Source organism: Leptodactylus fuscus, chromosome 1 (assembly GCF_031893055.1).
Source record: "Leptodactylus fuscus isolate aLepFus1 chromosome 1, aLepFus1.hap2, whole genome shotgun sequence".
Classification (NCBI taxonomy): Eukaryota; Metazoa; Chordata; class Amphibia; order Anura; family Leptodactylidae; genus Leptodactylus; species Leptodactylus fuscus.
Genome location: NC_134265.1, coordinates 267,551,971 through 267,574,212, shown reverse-complemented (window position 1 = coordinate 267,574,212; position 22,242 = coordinate 267,551,971). Strand labels below are relative to the sequence as shown.

The window sequence follows — 22,242 nt, the reverse complement described above, 5'->3', positions numbered from 1 at the left end:
ACATATACCTATGTCTTGAATTTTTTAAAAAAAATCATATTTGATTTATCACTAAAGAAGGGTTCGGTGAATGTGCATATGAAACTGATGGGTTTGGTACCTCAAACAAGGTTAAGAACTACTGATCTAGCGTCAGTGGTGACCTATAGCTATTACCAAGTTTTGCATTATTGCGTGGCCAGACTGGTGTGGATCCTCTACTTTGACCATCACCCTTTGAAAACCTTTATTGGTGGCCCAGACATCCCAAGTCTTATAGCCGATATTCACAGTATACTGATGGAACATTTGACCTAATACCTAAACATGCTTACGTCGTCAGGTGGAATTGCTGAAAAGGCCGAGCTCTTGCTCTCCTCTTTATGGTCGATCATCTGGTCTTGTGTGAAGAAGATCTCTAGAAGTGCCCAATATCATGAGAACCAAATTAAACTATTAATATTGTGGTATCATATCCCAGAGGTCTTCCATAGATTAATCCACTTGATATCTGATGTTTGTTGGAGGTGTAGTAATCTGTGAGACGCCATATTTCACATCTGAAATTTTTGATAGAGACTTTCCCTTCTGCCAAAGCTGTACATCCTTAATATTCTCCTAAATCCATTGGAAAAATGGCTGCCAGGCTGCTGTTCCATGTTTTAACGGCAGCTAAATGCCTTATAGCACTGTTCTGGAAGTGGATGAGTCCACTGTCTCGCCCAGATCTATATGCCAAACTCAAGGATATGTGATCATCAGAATACCTTACAGCTTCCATACACAACAATGTGGACAAATTTCAAGCCACATGGACTGTCTGGGACACTTATTATTCCACTCCCTAAGTAAGCAGTATACCTGCTTTGCGTAACGCACTGGAAGTACGGAATTGTTATGGCTCTTTATTCTGATAAGTTGCTCTTGGTTTTGTTCTTTTATCTTTGTGAAAATTTTTGTATATATATAAAAAAAAAATCAATAAAGATAAAGTTTAAAAAAAAGAGGTGGATCTGTGACAACAATAAGCAATATGTTTTAATTTGAAAAGTAATACTGGTATGTACGTAAAATACACAAGGAAGAGAGGAGTAAACGTAAACATTAAAGGGGTTCTCCAGACCTGATCTGACTCCTACACAAGATCGGCTGCTGCCAGGCTTGGTACTACCCACTGTATGGTGGTTAGATATCAGTTCCCTCACAGTATTGTAAGTGGCCATTTTCTTGTGGCAGGCGGGCATGTGCAATCGGCTTTGCCCTAGGCCTAGAAGTTTGAAGCCAACCCCCGGAAGAAGACACGTAAAGACCCCATTCCTGAAGAAGATGGAGGCAGCACTGGAGAGTTCTCTCGCAGCATTGGGGACGCCCTCAGTGCTGTTTGAGCGCTGGGCCCCGCCCCCCAGTGCTGCAAGAGAACTAATTTGCATACCGGCGAAAACTGGGATTTTAACCGAATGGCGAGGCAGAGAAGACATCTAAAGGTAGGAGAAGAATAGCCTTTCTTAAGGCTATTCCGACGTGTCAATGACAAATAAAAGGTTTTTAATGGTAGAATCTCTCCAACCATTTTATGCACCATGTGCTTTGCTATGAGATATCCCTCCCAATTATTGGAAGAAATAGAGCCATACATGTACAAGTGTTACCTTTAATGTTTGATCAACAATTGGTTGGCATATGTTGGGGCAATTTCATCATACTTTGCTCCTGAAGGAGTTTTCCGAGGAATATAATATTTAAATTTGTAGACAATTAATATTTCAACATTTCTAAAACTTACAGTGAATCATCATAGTCTTTTGTCTCAATCAGTTGCCAATGGATAAGAATTCAAGGACTTTATTATGATTTGGAACTAGTCATAAACCCCACCTTATTATGGCTAAATTATATTTTCAAGCATGTAACCCATCCCTGTTCTGTAACCTGCACCAAAATAATTTATGACTGAATTTCTGAAAATCCCAGACCACAGAAAGTTCCTCCATTCATGGTCATTAGTGGCAACTTCTCAAAAAGAGAAAAATCTTTTAAATTTTGCTATTTTTTTCATTACTTAGATCTTCAAAAATGTTTAACTTCTAATGATCTAGAAAATTAAATATGGTTATATTTATGGGAAAACCCCTTCAAGCGAGATTACAGGTGACTCCACTGAAATGACATGCACCGCAGGTCAAACCAAGTATCCATTTGTGTTGGGAGATTGGGAGTAATAGCCGAGTATTGTCTCCTTTATCTAAGGCCTACATCCACAGTAACTGGACAGGCCAGGAAGAGATGAATCCTGATTTCCCCTCCCTAATTTCTTTCCATTTACTCTCTAAGTGATTTTTATGTCTTTTTCTCTTTAATAAATGAACATTACTTTAGGTACAGATTATAGTATCCAAGTTGGCTAGAGCTAAAATCTATTACTAATGTAATAAAAACTGGGAATAAGCAAGCAGTACATACAGCGGAAACAGTCATTATGAAAACAACTCCTACATTTGTCATGCACGAGATGAGCTTAATCATGAAGTGCCGAGACTAAACACTTTCAGGTTATTTATAGCAAAAGTATCACATAATTACAACAGCTTTGGGAGAAACCTAGGGAAGCTTGCAAACGGAATCTATAATTAAAGGATAAAATTGGCTAATTCATCTTTTTAAACACAATGATGTGATGGGGGGGAAGTAATTTAAGAGGGGCCATATATGCTGTGCCTTAAAGCTGCTCGGCAATTGCAGTCAGGAAAGCGTATCCAGTAGATGAGAGGGCCCAGAGCTGTTTGGGTTTCAGCTCCATGAGACATTGAAGGCATTAAGACATATTTTCATTTGGCTTCAATCAGAACACATACAACAGTCCAGGTTATCCTGTTTAGGTTTCAGATATCGGATACTAAAACAGAATAAACTATTGAGCACTAGGCACTGGAACTTTCCAAAAATAAGAGAGGGGGCTATATTTTTTTTCAGGTAAATGTTGGACAGATGATCACGACTTCCTGAATGCACATGTTATCGGACAAGTCCAGGACTCATGCCTACAGACATTGAACTGTCAGTGGATGCTACATATAGGACAATGCAGGACAAACAATGCCCTTCCTCACATAAGGGACTCAAAGCACAGGGAGCGTTGTAGAGAAGCTTCCGTACAGGTGGTCATCCCCAATTCCCCCCATTATATATATAGATTTGGCATGTGGGAGGAAACCAGAGTATCCACCAATGTGAACTCCTTGAGAAGCATACAACTCATATGCTAAGGATAAATGACACAGAAAAAGAAAAGAAACTGGCTCTCTAGGGAGAAAGATGGAAAAGGGAATGTGGAACTTCTTCATGAGTGGAGTACATTAAATGAATACATATGCACTATTAATAGAACAATTTATTGATATTTACTAAGCAACTCATATTGCTGATCTTTACTAAATAACCAGTGTGGCCAAAAAAGAAAAGTCGATGCAATGAAGTCGAAATTTCACCAAATCAAGGCTTAAATCCATACCAGAGTGTATGATTTCTATCTAAGGATACTGATGCAAAACAACGAACCAAAAACTTCCAAAGCTATATAGAAAATATCCGCACTTACCAGAGGTCAACTAGAAGACAATTTTATTTTTTTTTATAATGTAGATCACAATGTACATTTTTTTTCCTATCAGTATGTCTTTGTAGAATGGGAGGAAATCCACGCAAACATGGGGAGAACATACAAACTTCTTGCAGATGTTGCTCCTGGCGGGATTCGAACCCAAGACTTCAGCGCTGCAAGGCTGCAGTGCTAACTACTGAGCCACCATGTGGCCCCGAAGACTTTCCTTTATTAAGCCACTTTCAACAAAACGCGTTTTGGGATTAGCACATCCCTACATCAGGTGTACAGTAGGCAGGGAAAGAGTCACATACCAATTTTAACACATATATAGGAAACTGTGTACTACCCCACCCACAGGGGGGGAGGGTGCACAATTTTAGATTGACACATCATGTATACACACAGAAACATAAAAACAAACATTCATTAATAGACACTTTCCCCTTTAACATTAACAATATTGTTTAAAACACCACATCAATGAGGATAAAGAACATTAGTATTGATAATAGATGGTGAAAATAGCACCAGGTTGTTAAAACTATAGTACAACTGTGATTGAATTAATAAGGACTTGGTGTGATATAATTTATACACACATGCCCATTATAAAGATGGCCACCGACAATACTTAGGAAGACCTGCATGCAAGTTAGAATGTGCACGCCCTCATGAATAATGGCCACTGATACAGGGGATTCGATGTGTGCAAGAGCGCACTTTCGGTTTGCTATACTAGCGCTCCGTGGTAAAATAGGAATCATGTTTGGAAGTGAGTGATGAAAACACCCATAGGAAGATAAAGACTTGGAGTTTGGCGCCAATTTGCCTCAAACATGCGCTGCCACTGATGATGATGATGCTGACTCATCAGCCTCCCTGCTCTCACCTCCCCCTATGTACACATAGCAGACCGTGCTCAGTGAACTTCCGGGTGCACCTTGCTGGCTAATTAGCATATCAATAAAAGCGGGCTAATTCAAAAACGGCTAAGAGGATTAACAAACAGACAATATGTCTGGAATAACCTTTCTAAAGGCTATGCAAATATATGCTTAGTTAAAAATCAGTTTTCCCAGTCATAGAATCCCTTTAAGCAAAATCATGGCTGATAATAATTCTACTTACTAAACGCATACCTAATAAAAAAGGCCAAATTAAAAATGAGACCATGAGCAAAAAGATGAAGTAAGAAATGGCCTTATGGTGTTCAACTGAAAATCCTTTTCAGCTGATAGAATTTCTGCTGAATAGACTTCTACAGTTTCAGATAATTCCCTACAAATTGCAGCAGACTTGTTTAAGGCCTGAAAAACTAATTTATAGTGCGGGGAACCAGGAGGCACGGAAGAATGAATGGCAGAGACAAAGTAGACAGGTGTTTCCCTAAAAACCTCAGCATGGTTAGCACTAATAGTACAGGAAATTGATCTCCAGAGGCAGCAAATTGTTAGCATCTCTAATGCATTTTCAAATTCCTACTGTGCAAAATCAGCTTGTAAAACCAGGTCGCTCCTGACAAGTGCCGTGTCTACGTTCCTACACCATTCCCTTTCAGATGACTTTAATGAGAACTATGCTACATATTTTACCTCCCATCTGGTTCTTATTTGACAATGAACGTATTTGTACTTCCCAAATTTCTAGAGCTAAAAGAACAGATGTGCCCTCTTAAAATATGACGACAGCAAAGTTTTCATTTTCCTCAAAAATAATTAACTTTTTATTAATCAAGCCACCAAAGAACCCAGCAGTTTACTATTTCCTCTACTGTTCCAAATACGAAAATGCCAGCAGGTTTTATGGAGATAAATGAAAGGAACAAGTCCAGCTTTAAAATTCCATTCTCGGTTCTATCAGGAAATTCCTTAACTACCTCTGACTTTTCTTTAGAGTGAGTGGAAAGGAAAGTTACATAATGGCAACCTCCACTGTATTTGGTTCATTCGGTAAAGGCAGGAGCAAGATAATGGAGAAGAACCAAAAGCAAAGGTCAGTTTGACATAAAATAGTAAGCATCATGTAATCCAGGAAACGGGGAAAGTTGTGTTTAGTCCAAGAATGAAGTCGACAAAAGGGACAGAAAACAATACCGAAGGCTGCAAGGCAGGGTAGAAGGAAACTATAAAAGAATGTTATGGATACAAGAGTAAATAAAAGGAAACTTCAGCTTTCCATAGAAACTTTTGTCCTCTATTGGCCTGTTAAGTCATGGCCATATTCACCACGTCCTTTAAAAGCTATCGGTTTGTTATGCTTGGACCATATCCAGCAATAATTACTAATGATCAATGCAAAAACATGGACTTTACGTTGATGACTAATTTCAAAGATGTTATAGACCTTTGCAGCCTTCTAAGAAAAGGCGGAGGAGATTCACTAGACTGTGACTGGAAGGACCCGCCACTGAACTACTTAAGTCAGAATTAAAGGGATATCGTCACTCCTTAGGGAGAGACCACCATTTAGGTGTGTGGAGTCTTATTAAGCCATAGACGCGCCACTGTGAAGAGGATCATGGCAAGAATATGCAAATCTGTCTTGCATGATGTAATTAGGAAGACAGTGCCTCAGTCATGCAGCCCAATAGAGGGCGCTCCCTCTTCACAGTGGAGCGTCTATGGCTTAATAAGACTCCACACACCTAAATGGTGGTCTCTCCCTAAGGAGTGACGATATCCCCTTAACCCTGTCTAGAAGCCTCTCACCTCTGCCAAGTCAGTCATCTCTGCGTTGGGCTGAAGAGATCCAATCAGATCGAAACAGCTGTCCTCGGCTGAGAAGACTGGCCTGGTAAAATCCCACATCATTTGCAGCAAAGGCCTCTGGGAAGGTCGGGCATGATGTTAAAGGGAGCGCCTAAGGCACTGTCTTCCTAATTACATCATGGAAGACAGATTTGCATATTCTTCCCATGATCCTTAAGTCAGAATGTCTAAATAGTTGCACATATACCTTCCTTTCTAGAGTCCTAAATAACTGCTCACAAAAGCTTCAATATAAATTTCACTAAAAAGTTGTTTATATTTCTAAAGAGACAAATAGACAGACAGGCCTATAGGACACAGAAAAATACAGCGACAATAAAAAATACCCAAAAGATGATAGGGCTAGTTCACACGTAAAAACCTCCTGGCTAATTTTGGTCCTGAAAAAAAAACACTTCCTAATTAGGAAGTGGTTTTTTTGACCTTGAGGCGTTTTTTGGAGCAGTTTTTGGTAAAAACTGCTTCAGAAAACACCAGGCAGTTTTCCCCTCTCCTAAAGTGATTGGACTGTAAAAAAAACGCTAGGCGTTTTTAGTCGCCGTTTTTTGCCTCCCATTCACTTCTATTGCTTTCCTCAGGCGGAATCCGCCTGAAGAATGGTGATGTTGCTTCTTTTTTCTGCTAGCAGAAAAAAAAAGCTAGCAGTCTCCATAGACCACCATTGTATGGAGGAAGATTTTGAGGCAAAATCTGCTGTCAAAATCTGCCTCATTGCCCCCATGTGAACTAGCCCTTATACAAAAATATCAAACATGTTACATTCCTGTACGCTAATGGTACACCTCCTATGACTACGTGAACATTTTTTTCGCAGAGCAAAACCCCATCATAACTGATCCACCCTTTCTTGTGGATTTGAAAAGGCCACCAAGAAGGGAAGGAAGGACTAAGACAAAGAAATAACGTGGAAGAGGGGGACAAATGATGGGAAGGGAAAGGAAAAACAGGCATAAGCGAAATGAGGAGGTGGGAATGAGGGACTCAGTAAATCGTTGAATGGCGACTGCTCAAGGAACCTACAGAAGTCTGTCTTGAGTAGAATCCAGGGCCAACACATTTACCTGTATCTGAAGAGTCTGATGCTGCTAGTTCTTCCATAGACTGAATATGATTAAAGGGATTATTATTTTTTGACAAGGAAGCAACATACCTGCCCTATTGCTATCTCCCACTGTGGTCCTGTCCTTCTGCTCCGTGGCCTTGATTTGGTGGAAGTGACTGCTGAGGCCGATCATCCTAAGAAAAGGACATGGGACATGACGTATGTGAGTGACATCCCGGGTCCTGTACTTAGGCCAATGATTGGCTTCAGCGTTCATGTATGGCAAGGACTTACACCAAAACAAGACCCTGGAGCAGCAGGACAGCGGTGGGAGACACCAGAGCGCTAGGGAGAGGTGACTATACTTTTTTTTTTTTTTTTAGTCCCATCCCCAGATTCCTTGCCAAAAATGGGTTATCCTGAACAACCCTTTCAACCTCCTGGAGCCATTTGACAAAACTCTGAGGGTAGGTATTCCAATGGTGGAGGATGACTGCTTTTGTGGCTGTTAAAAAGTGCTGCAAACTTTCCTTCTTGATCATAGAGAGGAAACCTGGAACAATTAACAGCAGGGGGACTTGTTGGGTTTCTAGGGACTCACTACCAATGAACTATTTGTAGATCTTAAAAACAAAGTTCCAAAAGGGTAGCAGTTTGGAAAAGTACAACCACATGTGCAAAACTGCACAATAGAAAATTTATTCAAGAGAGTTTTATAGGATCCACAGAAATTATGGCCATGGTGTGAAGTGGTATAAAATAAAAGAACCAATATTCACCTCCTGAATCCGCCACTACTCCAGCACCACCACTCTCTCTCTACAGGTCTTTGATTACTATGTTGCAGCAGTGAAGCGCCAGCTACATACATAACTGCTGTAGCCAATCACTGGAACTTGTCATGGTGAATTCAAAAGGGGGCCTAGATGTCTTTCTTGGGTGTTTATCCATGGTTTTATTTTGATGGCCATATTTGGAGTCAGGAAGGAATTTTGCAAAGTCCAAAGAGCCTTCTACTTGCCTTCTCAAAAAATAAATCAGCATTCTTAGTAAAACTGTGCTGCCTATCACTTATATTATTTTTGGTCACATTCTGCGGTCGTGATGTATGTTATGCCTTCCGCCGTTAAATAGTGCATTGGCATTAGTCGCATTGGCATTAGTGCATTGGCATTAGTCGCATGCATGATGCCACGAAGTGCAGAGTTGTCTGATTTCGAGAAAGGCGTAATTGTTGGGTACCACAGAAATGGTTGATCCTTAAGGGACATAGCAAGCGAGATGAATTACCCAAAATCCACAGTAGCCTATGTAATTACAAAGTGGAAGATGAACGGTGATTGTCGCAATGTACCCCGAGTCGGCAGACCCCCAAAACTGGGAGATTGGCCAGCACTCGTCGGTCCCTGAGAAACCACACCCAACCGATGGCTCACATACACCAGGAGGTTCACCAGACATCCGGCAGTATTGTGTCGATCAATACCATCCGTAAGGAAGCATCTGCTGGGGTCTACCAACTATTGAATGTGAATAAATGTTGTTTTTCTATTCTACCACAGGTGTCCAAATACTTATTGGTAGACAGTGTAGTAGTTGCATAGTTACATAGTAGATGAGGCTGAATGAAGACATCAGCCCATCAAGTCCAACCTATAACCTTACAGTGTTGATCCAGAGGAAGGCAAAAAAAAACAAACCATGAGGCTTATGCCATTTGCCCCATTTCAGGGGAAAAAATTCCTTCCTGACAGCAATATGGCAATAAGTATAAAACCCTGGATCAACTTCTTAACAAAATCTAGAACCCATAACCCGTAATATTGTTCTGCTTGAGAACGACATCCAAGCCCCTTTGAATAGGCAATACACTTGCTTTGCGCCAGTCAGTAGGTACTATGCCATTCATTAGAGAATCTCTAAATATAATTAACAATGGTACAGAGATGTCTGCACTGTCATAACCCGACTGTATTCCTTTGATTTAGTCAAAGGGTAACATTTTTATTAGACACATGAACTTAATATGATCCTGAAATAAATAAAAGTCTTGTAAATACAGTCATTTTCTAATAATTAAAAGTATACGATAGGGCAAATGTTATAGCACATTTTATATTCTACTGCAAATTCACCAAACATTGTGCTCAAGAATTACATTGTAAGTGGAGCAAAGAACATAAAAGCATAACGAATAAATGTCAGAGTCTTACCTTCCTCTCTCAACAGCCAAAGCATCTAATTCATCGAAGAAGAGAATGGCAGGAGAAACTGCCCTTGCTTTCCTGAATATCTGAAGAAATAAGAAAAAGAGCTGTAAAAAAGGTATCCTCCATGCAGATGCCCCTTGTTGCAAATTTGACAAATTCAATGGCCTAAAAATGGCTACACATTAGGTGGTGGTATAAGGTGTCCGTGCCAGGCAGCAAAGAATACCTAGTCACTGTCTGAATGTGTACACTGCTCAAATGGATTCTCCAAGACTAGATACTGATGGTCTATCCATCAACATCAGTATAGTGTAGGTCAAAAACCTGGTACCCACAGTGTACAGACTCAAAAACAGATAGCTCTGTACACTGTGTAGTGGTCGTGATGAGCTATAATAATGCAGCACAACCATTTGAATTACCTTAATGCATATTTTAATGAATTCAGGGTACACTTACCTCCCGAACTGCCCTTTCTGATTCACCAACATACTTATTCATTAGTTCTGGACCCTAAAGAATGGAGAGAAGAGAGAGGTTGTGCTTTAATGGAAACCTGTCATGTTATAGAACAGAAAGAGCTGAGATTAGTGCATACCGTAGTGTTGTGATGAAAGTATATTTGTATTTTATTTGCTTAATAGATTAGAAAATGCTCAATGCCATCTATTTGATTGGTGCTGTGCCCTGGAACAAGTTAACTTTTTTTTTTTTTTTTTTTTTTTTTTTTTATCTGTCAACCTGTTCAAAAGATAAAGCCCATGAAAGCTCATGTGTGAACTCTCTAATTCACCAAATGGAAAGTAACCTATTGTATTTTTCTAAGACAATAAAAGTTTAACACCCACTTTGAGAATACAGTGGACAAAAAAAAATGCTAAGGGGCACAGCGACAATCAATTGATGTATGACATTTAGCATTCTGTAATTGGAGACAGGGGCTCTTTAAAGGGGTATTCCCACGTCGAATACTCATCAGTCTTTACTGCTGTAAAATCTTCTTTCTTCCTGGTTTCTTGCATCATTTGGTGGGCGGGGTTTCACATGCAACCTGCCGTTTAGCTCCACCCCCAAATAACGTGTAGCTCCGCCCACCCATTTTGGACTATGAAGAACAGGCAGCAGCAACTCCATTCTGTGTTGCATACAGAGACTGCCTGTCTCTTCCATAATGAACACAACTGAATTAGCTAGCCTGATAACTGGGAGAACAGAAGAAATGAAAGCAGCTCCTCTCCCTATCTGATAGCAGGGACCTAGGTCACATGGTGTAGACACAGGAATAGCTAGAAACACAGGCTGGCTCCCGTGCACTTAGCCCCTCCTCCCTCCCCCCTGAGAGCAGCAGATACATCACTTGACTCATGAGCAGATAAGTCAGGGCTGTGGCCACAAAAAATTTAATAAAGTAAGATAGTGGACAAACAAAGCAGTTTTGCTGAAGCAGTGTATTTAGGAAAAGTCTTACATCCACATTAACAAGCAGTATAGATAGGATCCTTGTGATGGGACAACCCCTTTAAGGGTTATTAGCATCTAGGCCAAACATGGCTGCTACAGAAACTGCCAAACATTGCCATAACTTCCATAGAGGTAAATAGGTGTTACAGAAACAACATAGCACAACAAACTACACCATTTATTTAAAGTTATGGAATGGCACAGCTTACTGTGCTACACTGTTTCCATAACTATGTGAAGGTTATATTCATGTAATGTATGAAAAACATTGTTATCCTTTAAAGCTGAATGCTAGATATAGTTGCTTATGCTTGAAACTGGTATAATGTTATATGATACTAGCTTCTGCCCGTGACTTCATCTGCGGATTGTTGGCGTTAATGATCCACCTATATTCAGCAAATCGCTGTCATCGATGGTTCACCTGCTCTGGCATTTTGGCAGCTCGCAAGCTGTCCTGCTGCTGACCTTGTTCCTAACACCGTGCCTGTGATTGTTCCGGCATCTCAGCAGCTCTCTGGGATGCCATATAATAAGCATGTTGTTGGAGTTGATGATCCACCTGCTCCGGCGTTTCGACAGCTGTCAAGTTGGCCTGCTGCTGAACTCATTCCTCGCGCTGTGCCCGTGATTGTTCAGGCATCTCAGCAGCTCTCTGGGATGCCATATAATGAGCATGTTGTTGGAGTTGATGATCCACCTGCTCCGGCGTTTCGACAGCTGTCAAGTTGGCCTGCTGCTGAACTCATTCCTCGCGCTGTGCCCGTGATTGTTCCGGCATCTCAGCAGCTCGTTGGGACGCCATATAATGAGAGTGTTGTTGGCGTTGATATCAATTAGGACAACAACAGTTACCCGGGATTATTGGTCAATTAGTCATAAACACAACTTTGACCTTATCAATTACACCTTACTTCTTTGGATTATAGAGAAAGTTACCCCTATAGGTCTTACAGAAACAGTGTAGAATAGCCATGTATGGCTGCCTCTATAACTCCAAACCAACGCAGACAGGCAAAGATTGATCCTATTTCAACCTTTCTGGCTGAAATGAAATTAACCCTTTAAATCAAGCTTATTCAGAGTTAAGGAGTGCAGTGGGTGTTAGTTATTAGTGACTAGAAGATATCTCTATATGCACACTTACACAGGGGAGACAGTTGGAGTAGGACTGCCCTCAGGACTTTGAACCCCCAAAGTGAGCAAAGCCTTAAGGACATAGCCAGTTTTAAGCTTATGAGCAGGGCGACTTTTTCCTGGTTTTCACTGTAGTGTTCTTAGAGCCATAACTTTTCACTTTTCCATTGATGTAGCTGTTTGAGGACTTGTTTTTGTGAGATGAATTATGTTTTTTTTACGGCATCATCTTGGGGCAACTAACTCTTATTTACCAGATTTGTATGTATGAGAAAAACATACGGTCTAACACATAATTTATTTATTTTTTTGTGGGTCAGTAAGATTATAGTGATATGCAATATTTTTTTAATATTTTGATATTGTTATACAATAAAAAAGTTTGTGAACAAAATATTTGTTTTTGGATTGTTATCTGGTTACAGCTAGAGATGAGCGAACAGTGTTCTATCGAACACATGTTCGATCGGATATCAGGGTGTTTGCCATGTTCGAATCGAATCGAACACCACGTGGTAAAGTGCGCCAAAATTCGATTCCCCTCCCACCTTCCCTGGCGCCTTTTTTGCACCAATAACAGCGCAGGGGAGGTGGGACAGGAACTACGACACTGGGGGCATTGAAAAAAATTGGAAAAAGTCATTGGCTGCCGAAATCAGGTGACCTCCATTTTAGACGAATAGTGGATTTCAAATCCGGGTCATATGAGAATGTGAACTTTGTGACTATGAGACAGGGATAGCTGTACAGGCAGGGATAGCTAGGGATAACCTTTATTTAGGGGGGAATGTTATTAAAAATAACTTTTTGGGGCTCTATCGGGTGTGTAATTGTGATTTTTGTGAGATAAACTTTTTCCCATAGGGATGCATTGGCCAGCGCTGATTGGCCGAATTCCGTACTCTGGCCAATCAGTGCTGGCCAATGCATTCTATTAGCTTGATGAAGCAGAGTGTGAACAAGGGTTCAAGCGCACCCTCGGCTCTGATGTAGCAGAGCCGAGGCTGCACAAGGGTTCAAGCGCACCCTCGGCTCTGATGTAGGAGAGCCGAGGGTGCACTTGAACCCTTGTGCACCCTCAGCTCTGCTACATCAGAGCCGAGGGTGCGCTTGAACCCTTGTGCACACTCTGCTTCATCAAGCTAATAGAATGCATTGGCCAGCGCTGATTGGCCAATGTATTCTATTAGCCTGATGAAGTAGAGCTGAATGTGTGTGCTAAGCACACACATTCAGCTCTACTTCATCGGGCTAATAGAATGCATTGGCCAGCGCTGATTGGCCAGAGTACGGAACTCGACCAATCAGCGCTGGCTCTGCTGGAGGAGGCGGAGTCTAAGATCGCTCCACACCAGTCTCCATTCAGGTCCGACCTTAGACTCCGCCTCCTCCGGCAGAGCCAGCGCTGATTGGCCGAAGGCTGGCCAATGCATTCCTATGCGAATGCAGAGACTTAGCAGTGCTGAGTCAGTTTTGCTCAACTACACATCTGATGCACACTCGGCACTGCTACATCAGATGTAGCAATCTGATGTAGCAGAGCCGAGGGTGCACTAGAACCCCTGTGCAAACTCAGTTCACGCTAATAGAATGCATTGGCCAGCGCTGATTGGCCAATGCATTCTATTAGCCCGATGAAGTAGAGCTGAATGTGTGTGCTAAGCACACACATTCAGCACTGCTTCATCACGCCAATACAATGCATTAGCCAGTGCTGATTGGCCAGAGTACGGAATTCGGCCAATCAGCGCTGGCTCTGCTGGAGGAGGCGGAGTCTAAGGTCGGACCTGAATGGAGACTGGTGTGGAGCGATCTTAGACTCCGCCTCCTCCAGCAGAGCCAGCGCTGATTGGTCGAGTTCCGTACTCTGGCCAATCAGCGCTGGCCAATGCATTCTATTAGCCCGATGAAGTAGAGCTGAATGTGTGTGCTTAGCACACACATTCAGCTCTACTTCATCAGGCTAATAGAATACATTGGCCAATCAGCGCTGGCCAATGCATTCTATTAGCTTGATGAAGCAGAGTGTGCACAAGGGTTCAAGCGCACCCTCGGCTCTGATGTAGCAGAGCCGAGGCTGCACAAGGGTTCAAGTGCACCCTCGGCTCTCCTACATCAGAGCCGAGGGTGCGCTTGAACCCTTGTGCAGCCTCGGCTCTGCTACATCAGAGCCGAGGGTGCGCTTGAACCCTTGTGCACACTCTGCTTCATCAAGCTAATAGAATGCATTGGCCAGCACTGATTGGCCAGAGTACGGAATTCGGCCAATCAGCGCTGGCCAATGCATTCTATTAGCCCGATGAAGTAGAGCTGAATGTGTGTGCTAAGCACACACATTCAGCACTGCTTCATCACGCCAATACAATGCATTAGCCAGTGCTGATTGGCCAGAGTACGGAATTCGGCCAATCAGCGCTGGCTCTGCTGGAGGAGGCGGAGTCTAAGATCGCTCCACACCAGTCTCCATTCAGGTCCGACCTTAGACTCCGCCTCCTCCAGCAGAGCCAGCGCTGATTGGCCGAATTCCGTACTCTGGCCAATCAGCACTGGCTAATGCATTGTATTGGCTTGATGAAGCAGTGCTGAATGTGTGTGCTTAGCACACACATTCAGCTCTACTTCATCGGGCTAATAGAATGCATTGGCCAGCGCTGATTGGCCGAATTCCGTACTCTGGCCAATCAGCACTGGCTAATGCATTGTATTGGCTTGATGAAGCAGTGCTGAATGTGTGTGCTTAGCACACACATTCAGCTCTACTTCATCGGGCTAATAGAATGCATTGGCCAATCAGCGCTGGCCAATGCATTCTATTAGCGTGAACTGAGTTTGCACAGGGGTTCTAGTGCACCCTCGGCTCTGCTACATCAGATTGCTACATCTGATGTAGCAGTGCCGAGTGTGCATCAGATGTGTAGTTGAGCAAAACTGACTCAGCACTGCTAAGTCTGCATTCGCATAGGAATGCATTGGCCAGCCTTCGGCCAATCAGCGCTGGCTCTGCCGGAGGAGGCGGAGTCTAAGGTCGGACCTGAATGGAGACTGGTGTGGAGCGATCTTAGACTCCGCCTCCTCCAGCAGAGCCAGCGCTGATTGGCCGAATTCCGTACTCTGGCCAATCAGCACTGGCTAATGCATTGTATTGGCTTGATGAAGCAGTGCTGAATGTGTGTGCTTAGCACACACATTCAGCTCTACTTCATCGGGCTAATAGAATGCATTGGCCAGCGCTGATTGGCCGAATTCCGTACTCTGGCCAATCAGCACTGGCTAATGCATTGTATTGGCTTGATGAAGCAGTGCTGAATGTGTGTGCTTAGCACACACATTCAGCTCTACTTCATCGGGCTAATAGAATGCATTGGCCAATCAGCGCTGGCCAATGCATTCTATTAGCGTGAACTGAGTTTGCACAGGGGTTCTAGTGCACCCTCGGCTCTGCTACATCAGATTGCTACATCTGATGTAGCAGTGCCGAGTGTGCATCAGATGTGTAGTTGAGCAAAACTGACTCAGCACTGCTAAGTCTGCATTCGCATAGGAATGCATTGGCCAGCCTTCGGCCAATCAGCGCTGGCTCTGCCGGAGGAGGCGGAGTCTAAGGTCGGACCTGAATGGAGACTGGTGTGGAGCTATCTTAGACTCCGCCTCCTCCAGCAGAGCCAGCGCTGATTGGTCGAGTTCCGTACTCTGGCCAATCAGCACTGGCCAATGCATTTCTATGGGGAAAAGTTAGCTTGCGAAAATCGCAAACTGACAGGGATTTCCATGAAATAAAGTGACTTTTATGCCCCCAGACATGCTTCCCCTGCTGTCCCAGTGTCATTCCAGGGTGTTGGTATCATTTCCTGGGGTGTCATAGTGGACTTGGTGACCCTCCAGACACGAATTTGGGTTTCCCCCTTAACGAGTTTATGTTCCCCATAGACTATAATGGGGTTCGAAACCCATTCGAACACTCGAACAGTGAGCGGCTGTTCGAATCGAATTTCGAACCTCGAACATTTTAGTGTTCGCTCATCTCTAGTTACAGCCATAACTTTTTATTTTTACATTGAGTTAAGATTATGTTCACTATGTTCCTGTCAAATTATGTTCCAGATGTTCATTGTGCAAAGGTTTTTTTTATATTGTTTTATAGTACAGGTAGCGGCTAACACAAATGTTTATTTATGTGTTTCCTTTTTTAACATAATTAATCATTTTAAAGAGAGAAAGGGGGGGATTTTTCATTTTTAAATAACTGTAAACATCTTCTGATCACTCATATAAGGCAGTTTGGTACTGCAGTGACTCACAAGCTGACAGGCAGGCCATGAAATCTTGCCTCCAACAGGACATAATACAGGTCTAATGATGGCAGTGCTGGGAGCTTTGGGCCAGGCCCCTGGATGCCATGAAAATGTTTCCACTGTTTACAGAGGCATCTATGTGGTTAAAGACTCAAAATAAGCAATACTTCCCATGGCAGATGTTATGGAGCTGTTAAAAGTGCTGGCTGAGCTTCTGAGCTGGCGCCATGTCCGTCACATAATAATACATGATAGTGCGCTAACCTGCCCTTTATCTTGTCAATAAATGACAAGTTCTACTGAATCATGTAGTATAAAATACGTATGAATTTGCCCAGTTCCTCCTGTTTTATATTGTGTTCCCGGGAGTTGGATTGTTTGCTCATAGTGACAAATTCTCTTTGACTATTGTGTTCTCCGGATGTATCATTAACTATTATTGTCTGGTGGACAGCATGTACCACTTTATTCTAGACATCACTGAATTGCCCATTCATCTCCTTTTCAGCTAGGCAGACTCTTTGCTAAGTAAACAATATCATAAGAAACAACAGATATAAAAACTCCAATAGCAGTATACGTCAGACATATACAACTGGCCTGTGTGGCATGAGAAACACAAGCACTCATTTGAAAAGTCACTGGAAAATGAGTCACGAGAGGTTTTCCAAAGCCAAAAAAAACTTCCATGTTATTTTTTGTGGTTAAGACATAGAGGGATGAAAAATGAACATTGGCCAGAGAGTCATGTTTTAGAGTCCCCTAAATGTATTCAGTTACAGAACAATGACCGCTCAGGCACTGAAAGCATATGAGGCTAACATAAACCAAACAAGCTACAAATCCTACAAATGACATTAAAAATGTCATCTGCCTCCAACCCTACCCCATACTATGCCAACCTTATTGAAAAGCTTCCTAATACTGACTTGTAAGCCTATAAGTAGAAACTGGTACATGCATGAAGGATCAACACATAAAATGGAATTATTGCTACTTGGAAATATTTTCAAAACCCAATAAAATTAGTGTAGTTAGTTTCTGTAGCTTTTGCATATGAGCAACTAGTGTTGGTTTAGGATGCAAAGTTAAGCGCATATACATTACAGATCAGAATCAATATAGTCCTCCCAAATCTTATTTACAAGCAAGTGGGAAACATGTTGGATTGGATGACAGTAAAAATCACTGAGGGACACTTAATACATCTACATAAGTTTTTTGGTCCCTCGTTCACCATTTTCCAAGAAGGTGGGTGTGGCGGGCAGGGCTAGAATGGGGACACGCAGCCGAAATATTTATTTTAACTCGCACAACTTTTCTGGTGTGAAAACATACAAACTCCATGCAGATTTTGATCTTGGTTGGATTTGTATCCAGGACCCAGTGCTACAATGCCAACTATGTAACCAATGTGCTGCCCACTCTGGGTTCCCAGGACAGGAAATTCCTAGGCCATTACAGTTCAGCAGTCTTGGATATGTGCACAAAGGAAATGTCACCTGGTCGCAGTCAGGAAATCATGATACTGAGAGAGATTAGCAGCCAGGGGTCACTTACTATAGGTACTGAAGACATCAGAAAGCGCGGCTCTAAAGTGGACAGCACATAATTCCTTTCCTCTTCTTTTAGCTCTTGAACAGTTTTGTCTTTTTATCAATGTCTCACACATTCAGAGTTTACAAAAATGTCAAAACAAAGTTTCATAGTCAGACAATATTTGTGCAGCTGTTCTGTATATCTGGCATGAGACAGGAGTCTGCTTCTTATCGTTTCCGCCGTGCTGTGTTTTTACTTATCTTTATCAACTCCAAGTTCAAAAAGTGAAATCCGGGTATATATTATGGACTTCATCTCTAGTTCTTTCTAAATTTGTTGTGTCAAGAAGATGTTCCGCAGCTTTAAAGAAAATGTCTTTGCATAACCTCCCTCAAGGTCAAACAAGACAAGCTATGCACTTCCAGCCTGGTCCAATTGGAGTTCCTGTACATTTCTTATAATAATTAGAGATGAGCGAACAGTGTTCTATCGAACACATGTTCGATCGGATATCAGGGTGTTCGCCATGTTCGAATCGAATCGAACACCACGTGGTAAAGTGCGCCAAAATTCGATTCCCCTCCCACCTTCCCTGGCGCCTTTTTTGCACCAATAACAGCGCAGGGGAGGTGGGACAGGAACTACGACACTGGGGGCATTGAAAAAAATTGGAAAAAGTCATTGGCTGCCGAAATCAGGTGACCTCCATTTTAGACGAATAGTGGATTTCAAATCCGGGTCATATGAGAATGTGAACTTTGTGACTATGAGACAGGGATAGCTGTACAGGCAGGGATAGCTAGGGATAACCTTTATTTAGGGGGGAATGTTATTAAAAATAACTTTTTGGGGCTCTATCGGGTGTGTAATTGTGATTTTTGTGAGATAAACTTTTTCCCATAGGGATGCATTGGCCAGCGCTGATTGGCCGAATTCCGTACTCTGGCCAATCAGTGCTGGCCAATGCATTCTATTAGCTTGATGAAGCAGAGTGTGCACAAGGGTTCAAGCGCACCCTCGGCTCTGATGTAGCAGAGCCGAGGCTGCACAAGGGTTCAAGCGCACCCTCGGCTCTGATGTAGGAGAGCCGAGGGTGCACTTGAACCCTTGTGCACCCTCAGCTCTGCTACATCAGAGCCGAGGGTGCGCTTGAACCCTTGTGCACACTCTGCTTCATCAAGCTAATAGAATGCATTGGCCAGCGCTGATTGGCCAATGTATTCTATTAGCCTGATGAAGTAGAGCTGAATGTGTGTGCTAAGCACACACATTCAGCTCTACTTCATCGGGCTAATAGAATGCATTGGCCAGCGCTGATTGGCCAGAGTACGGAACTCGACCAATCAGCGCTGGCTCTGCTGGAGGAGGCGGAGTCTAAGATCGCTCCACACCAGTCTCCATTCAGGTCCGACCTTAGACTCCGCCTCCTCCGGCAGAGCCAGCGCTGATTGGCCGAAGGCTGGCCAATGCATTCCTATGCGAATGCAGAGACTTAGCAGTGCTGAGTCAGTTTTGCTCAACTACACATCTGATGCACACTCGGCACTGCTACATCAGATGTAGCAATCTGATGTAGCAGAGCCGAGGGTGCACTAGAACCCCTGTGCAAACTCAGTTCACGCTAATAGAATGCATTGGCCAGCGCTGATTGGCCAATGCATTCTATTAGCCCGATGAAGTAGAGCTGAATGTGTGTGCTAAGCACACACATTCAGCACTGCTTCATCACGCCAATACAATGCATTAGCCAGTGCTGATTGGCCAGAGTACGGAATTCGGCCAATCAGCGCTGGCTCTGCTGGAGGAGGCGGAGTCTAAGGTCGGACCTGAATGGAGACTGGTGTGGAGCGATCCTAGACTCCGCCTCCTCCAGCAGAGCCAGCGCTGATTGGTCGAGTTCCGTACTCTGGCCAATCAGCGCTGGCCAATGCATTCTATTAGCTTGATGAAGCAGAGTGTGCACAAGGGTTCAAGCGCACCCTCGGCTCTGATGTAGCAGAGCTGAGGGTGCACAAGGGTTCAAGTGCACCCTCGGCTCTCCTACATCAGAGCCGAGGGTGCGCTTGAACCCTTGTGCAGCCTCGGCTCTGCTACATCAGAGCCGAGGGTGCGCTTGAACCCTTGTGCACACTCTGCTTCATCAAGCTAATAGAATGCATTGGCCAGCACTGATTGGCCAGAGTACGGAATTCGGCCAATCAGCGCTGGCCAATGCATTCTATTAGCCCGATGAAGTAGAGCTGAATGTGTGTGCTAAGCACACACATTCAGCACTGCTTCATCACGCCAATACAATGCATTAGCCAGTGCTGATTGGCCAGAGTACGGAATTCGGCCAATCAGCGCTGGCTCTGCTGGAGGAGGCGGAGTCTAAGATCGCTCCACACCAGTCTCCATTCAGGTCCGACCTTAGACTCCGCCTCCTCCAGCAGAGCCAGCGCTGATTGGCCGAATTCCGTACTCTGGCCAATCAGCACTGGCTAATGCATTGTATTGGCTTGATGAAGCAGTGCTGAATGTGTGTGCTTAGCACACACATTCAGCTCTACTTCATCGGGCTAATAGAATGCATTGGCCAGCGCTGACTGGCCGAATTCCGTACTCTGGCCAATCAGCACTGGCTAATGCATTGTATTGGCTTGATGAAGCAGTGCTGAATGTGTGTGCTTAGCACACACATTCAGCTCTACTTCATCGGGCTAATAGAATGCATTGGCCAATCAGCGCTGGCCAATGCATTCTATTAGCGTGAACTGAGTTTGCACAGGGGTTCTAGTGCACCCTCGGCTCTGCTACATCAGATTGCTACATCTGATGTAGCAGTGCAGAGTGTGCATCAGATGTGTAGTTGAGCAAAACTGACTCAGCACTGCTAAGTCTGCATTCGCATAGGAATGCATTGGCCAGCCTTCGGCCAATCAGCGCTGGCTCTGCCGGAGGAGGCGGAGTCTAAGGTCGGACCTGAATGGAGACTGGTGTGGAGCGATCTTAGACTCCGCCTCCTCCAGCAGAGCCAGCGCTGATTGGCCGAATTCCGTACTCTGGCCAATCAGCACTGGCCAATGCATTTCTATGGGGAAAAGTTAGCTTGCGAAAATCGCAAACTGACAGGGATTTCCATGAAATAAAGTGACTTTTATGCCCCCAGACATGCTTCCCCTGCTGTCCCAGTGTCATTCCAGGGTGTTGGTATCATTTCCTGGGGTGTCATAGTGGACTTGGTGACCCTCCAGACACGAATTTGGGTTTCCCCCTTAACGAGTTTATGTTCCCCATAGACTATAATGGGGTTCGAAACCCATTCGAACACTCGAACAGTGAGCGGCTGTTCGAATCGAATTTCGAACCTCGAACATTTTAGTGTTCGCTCATCTCTAATAATAATGTGTCTGGCAGTACATGACACCCATTTCAGTACATGGCTGACCATACAAAGTCCTGAGGAGTGCGGACCCCTCCCCTCTCTGCTAATAAATGTAGAAACAGACAAGGTACACTCTTCTATCATACCCAAATGGGACATAGCATCTAATTGCCCATATCCATCTTCTGTATATTTGTCCATATAACTTTTTCAACACTAGTTTACTCTATGCGGTATGCAGAGTTGTGGAGTGAGAGCTTCATAAATGTATAAGAATTAGTATACATTGGTTATAAAATATTATATATACATCATATATATTAGGAATTGAGTAAGTTTGACTTACTTCTATAAGAATTGCAGCAATTTTTTTTTATTGCCAAATTTGCAGTCTGTAAATTTCTACTAACTCCATCTCTACCTGAAACTGACTGTGACATTATGAGGTTTGTGCGCATTTAAGGGGTTACCCAAACCTGGATAATAAGTCATCATTAACAAATCAGTGGGGGGGTGCGATTCTCACTAAACACTTGAATGGGAGCAATAGCGCATCAAGGTCACTACACAGTGTACAGAGCCATATGCTTCTGACTCTGTACACTATGCTAAGAAAGAACAACTGATTGGTGGGGGTGGCAGATGTTCAAACAACCAATAATCTGATACTGATGACCTAGGATAGTCCATCATAATCCAAGCTTTGACAAGTCCTTTAATCTTTCAATAAACAAATCAATAGGAAATCTTAAAAATAAAGGAGGTACTTGTTCATCATCTGTGAGATATTGGGTGTTGTTTATACTATTGCTAATGTTTACGCTTCCAATGTGGACCAGGTTCCTTTTC

General features: G+C 43.2%; 1 protein-coding gene across 1 annotated transcript in view; it reads right to left on the bottom strand.

Annotated features, from left to right (window-relative positions):
- The window catches only part of AFG2A (AAA ATPase AFG2A), a 262,459-nt gene that overhangs the window by 170,983 nt on the left and 69,234 nt on the right, over positions 1 to 22,242 (bottom strand). Inside the window, exons 12-13 of the mRNA XM_075287104.1 lie at positions 10,060 to 10,113; positions 9,604 to 9,683 (exon numbers count right to left, since the gene is read on the bottom strand). Coding sequence (XP_075143205.1) covers positions 9,604 to 9,683; positions 10,060 to 10,113 — 134 coding nt within the window. The remainder of the gene's footprint in view (positions 1 to 9,603; positions 9,684 to 10,059; positions 10,114 to 22,242) is intronic.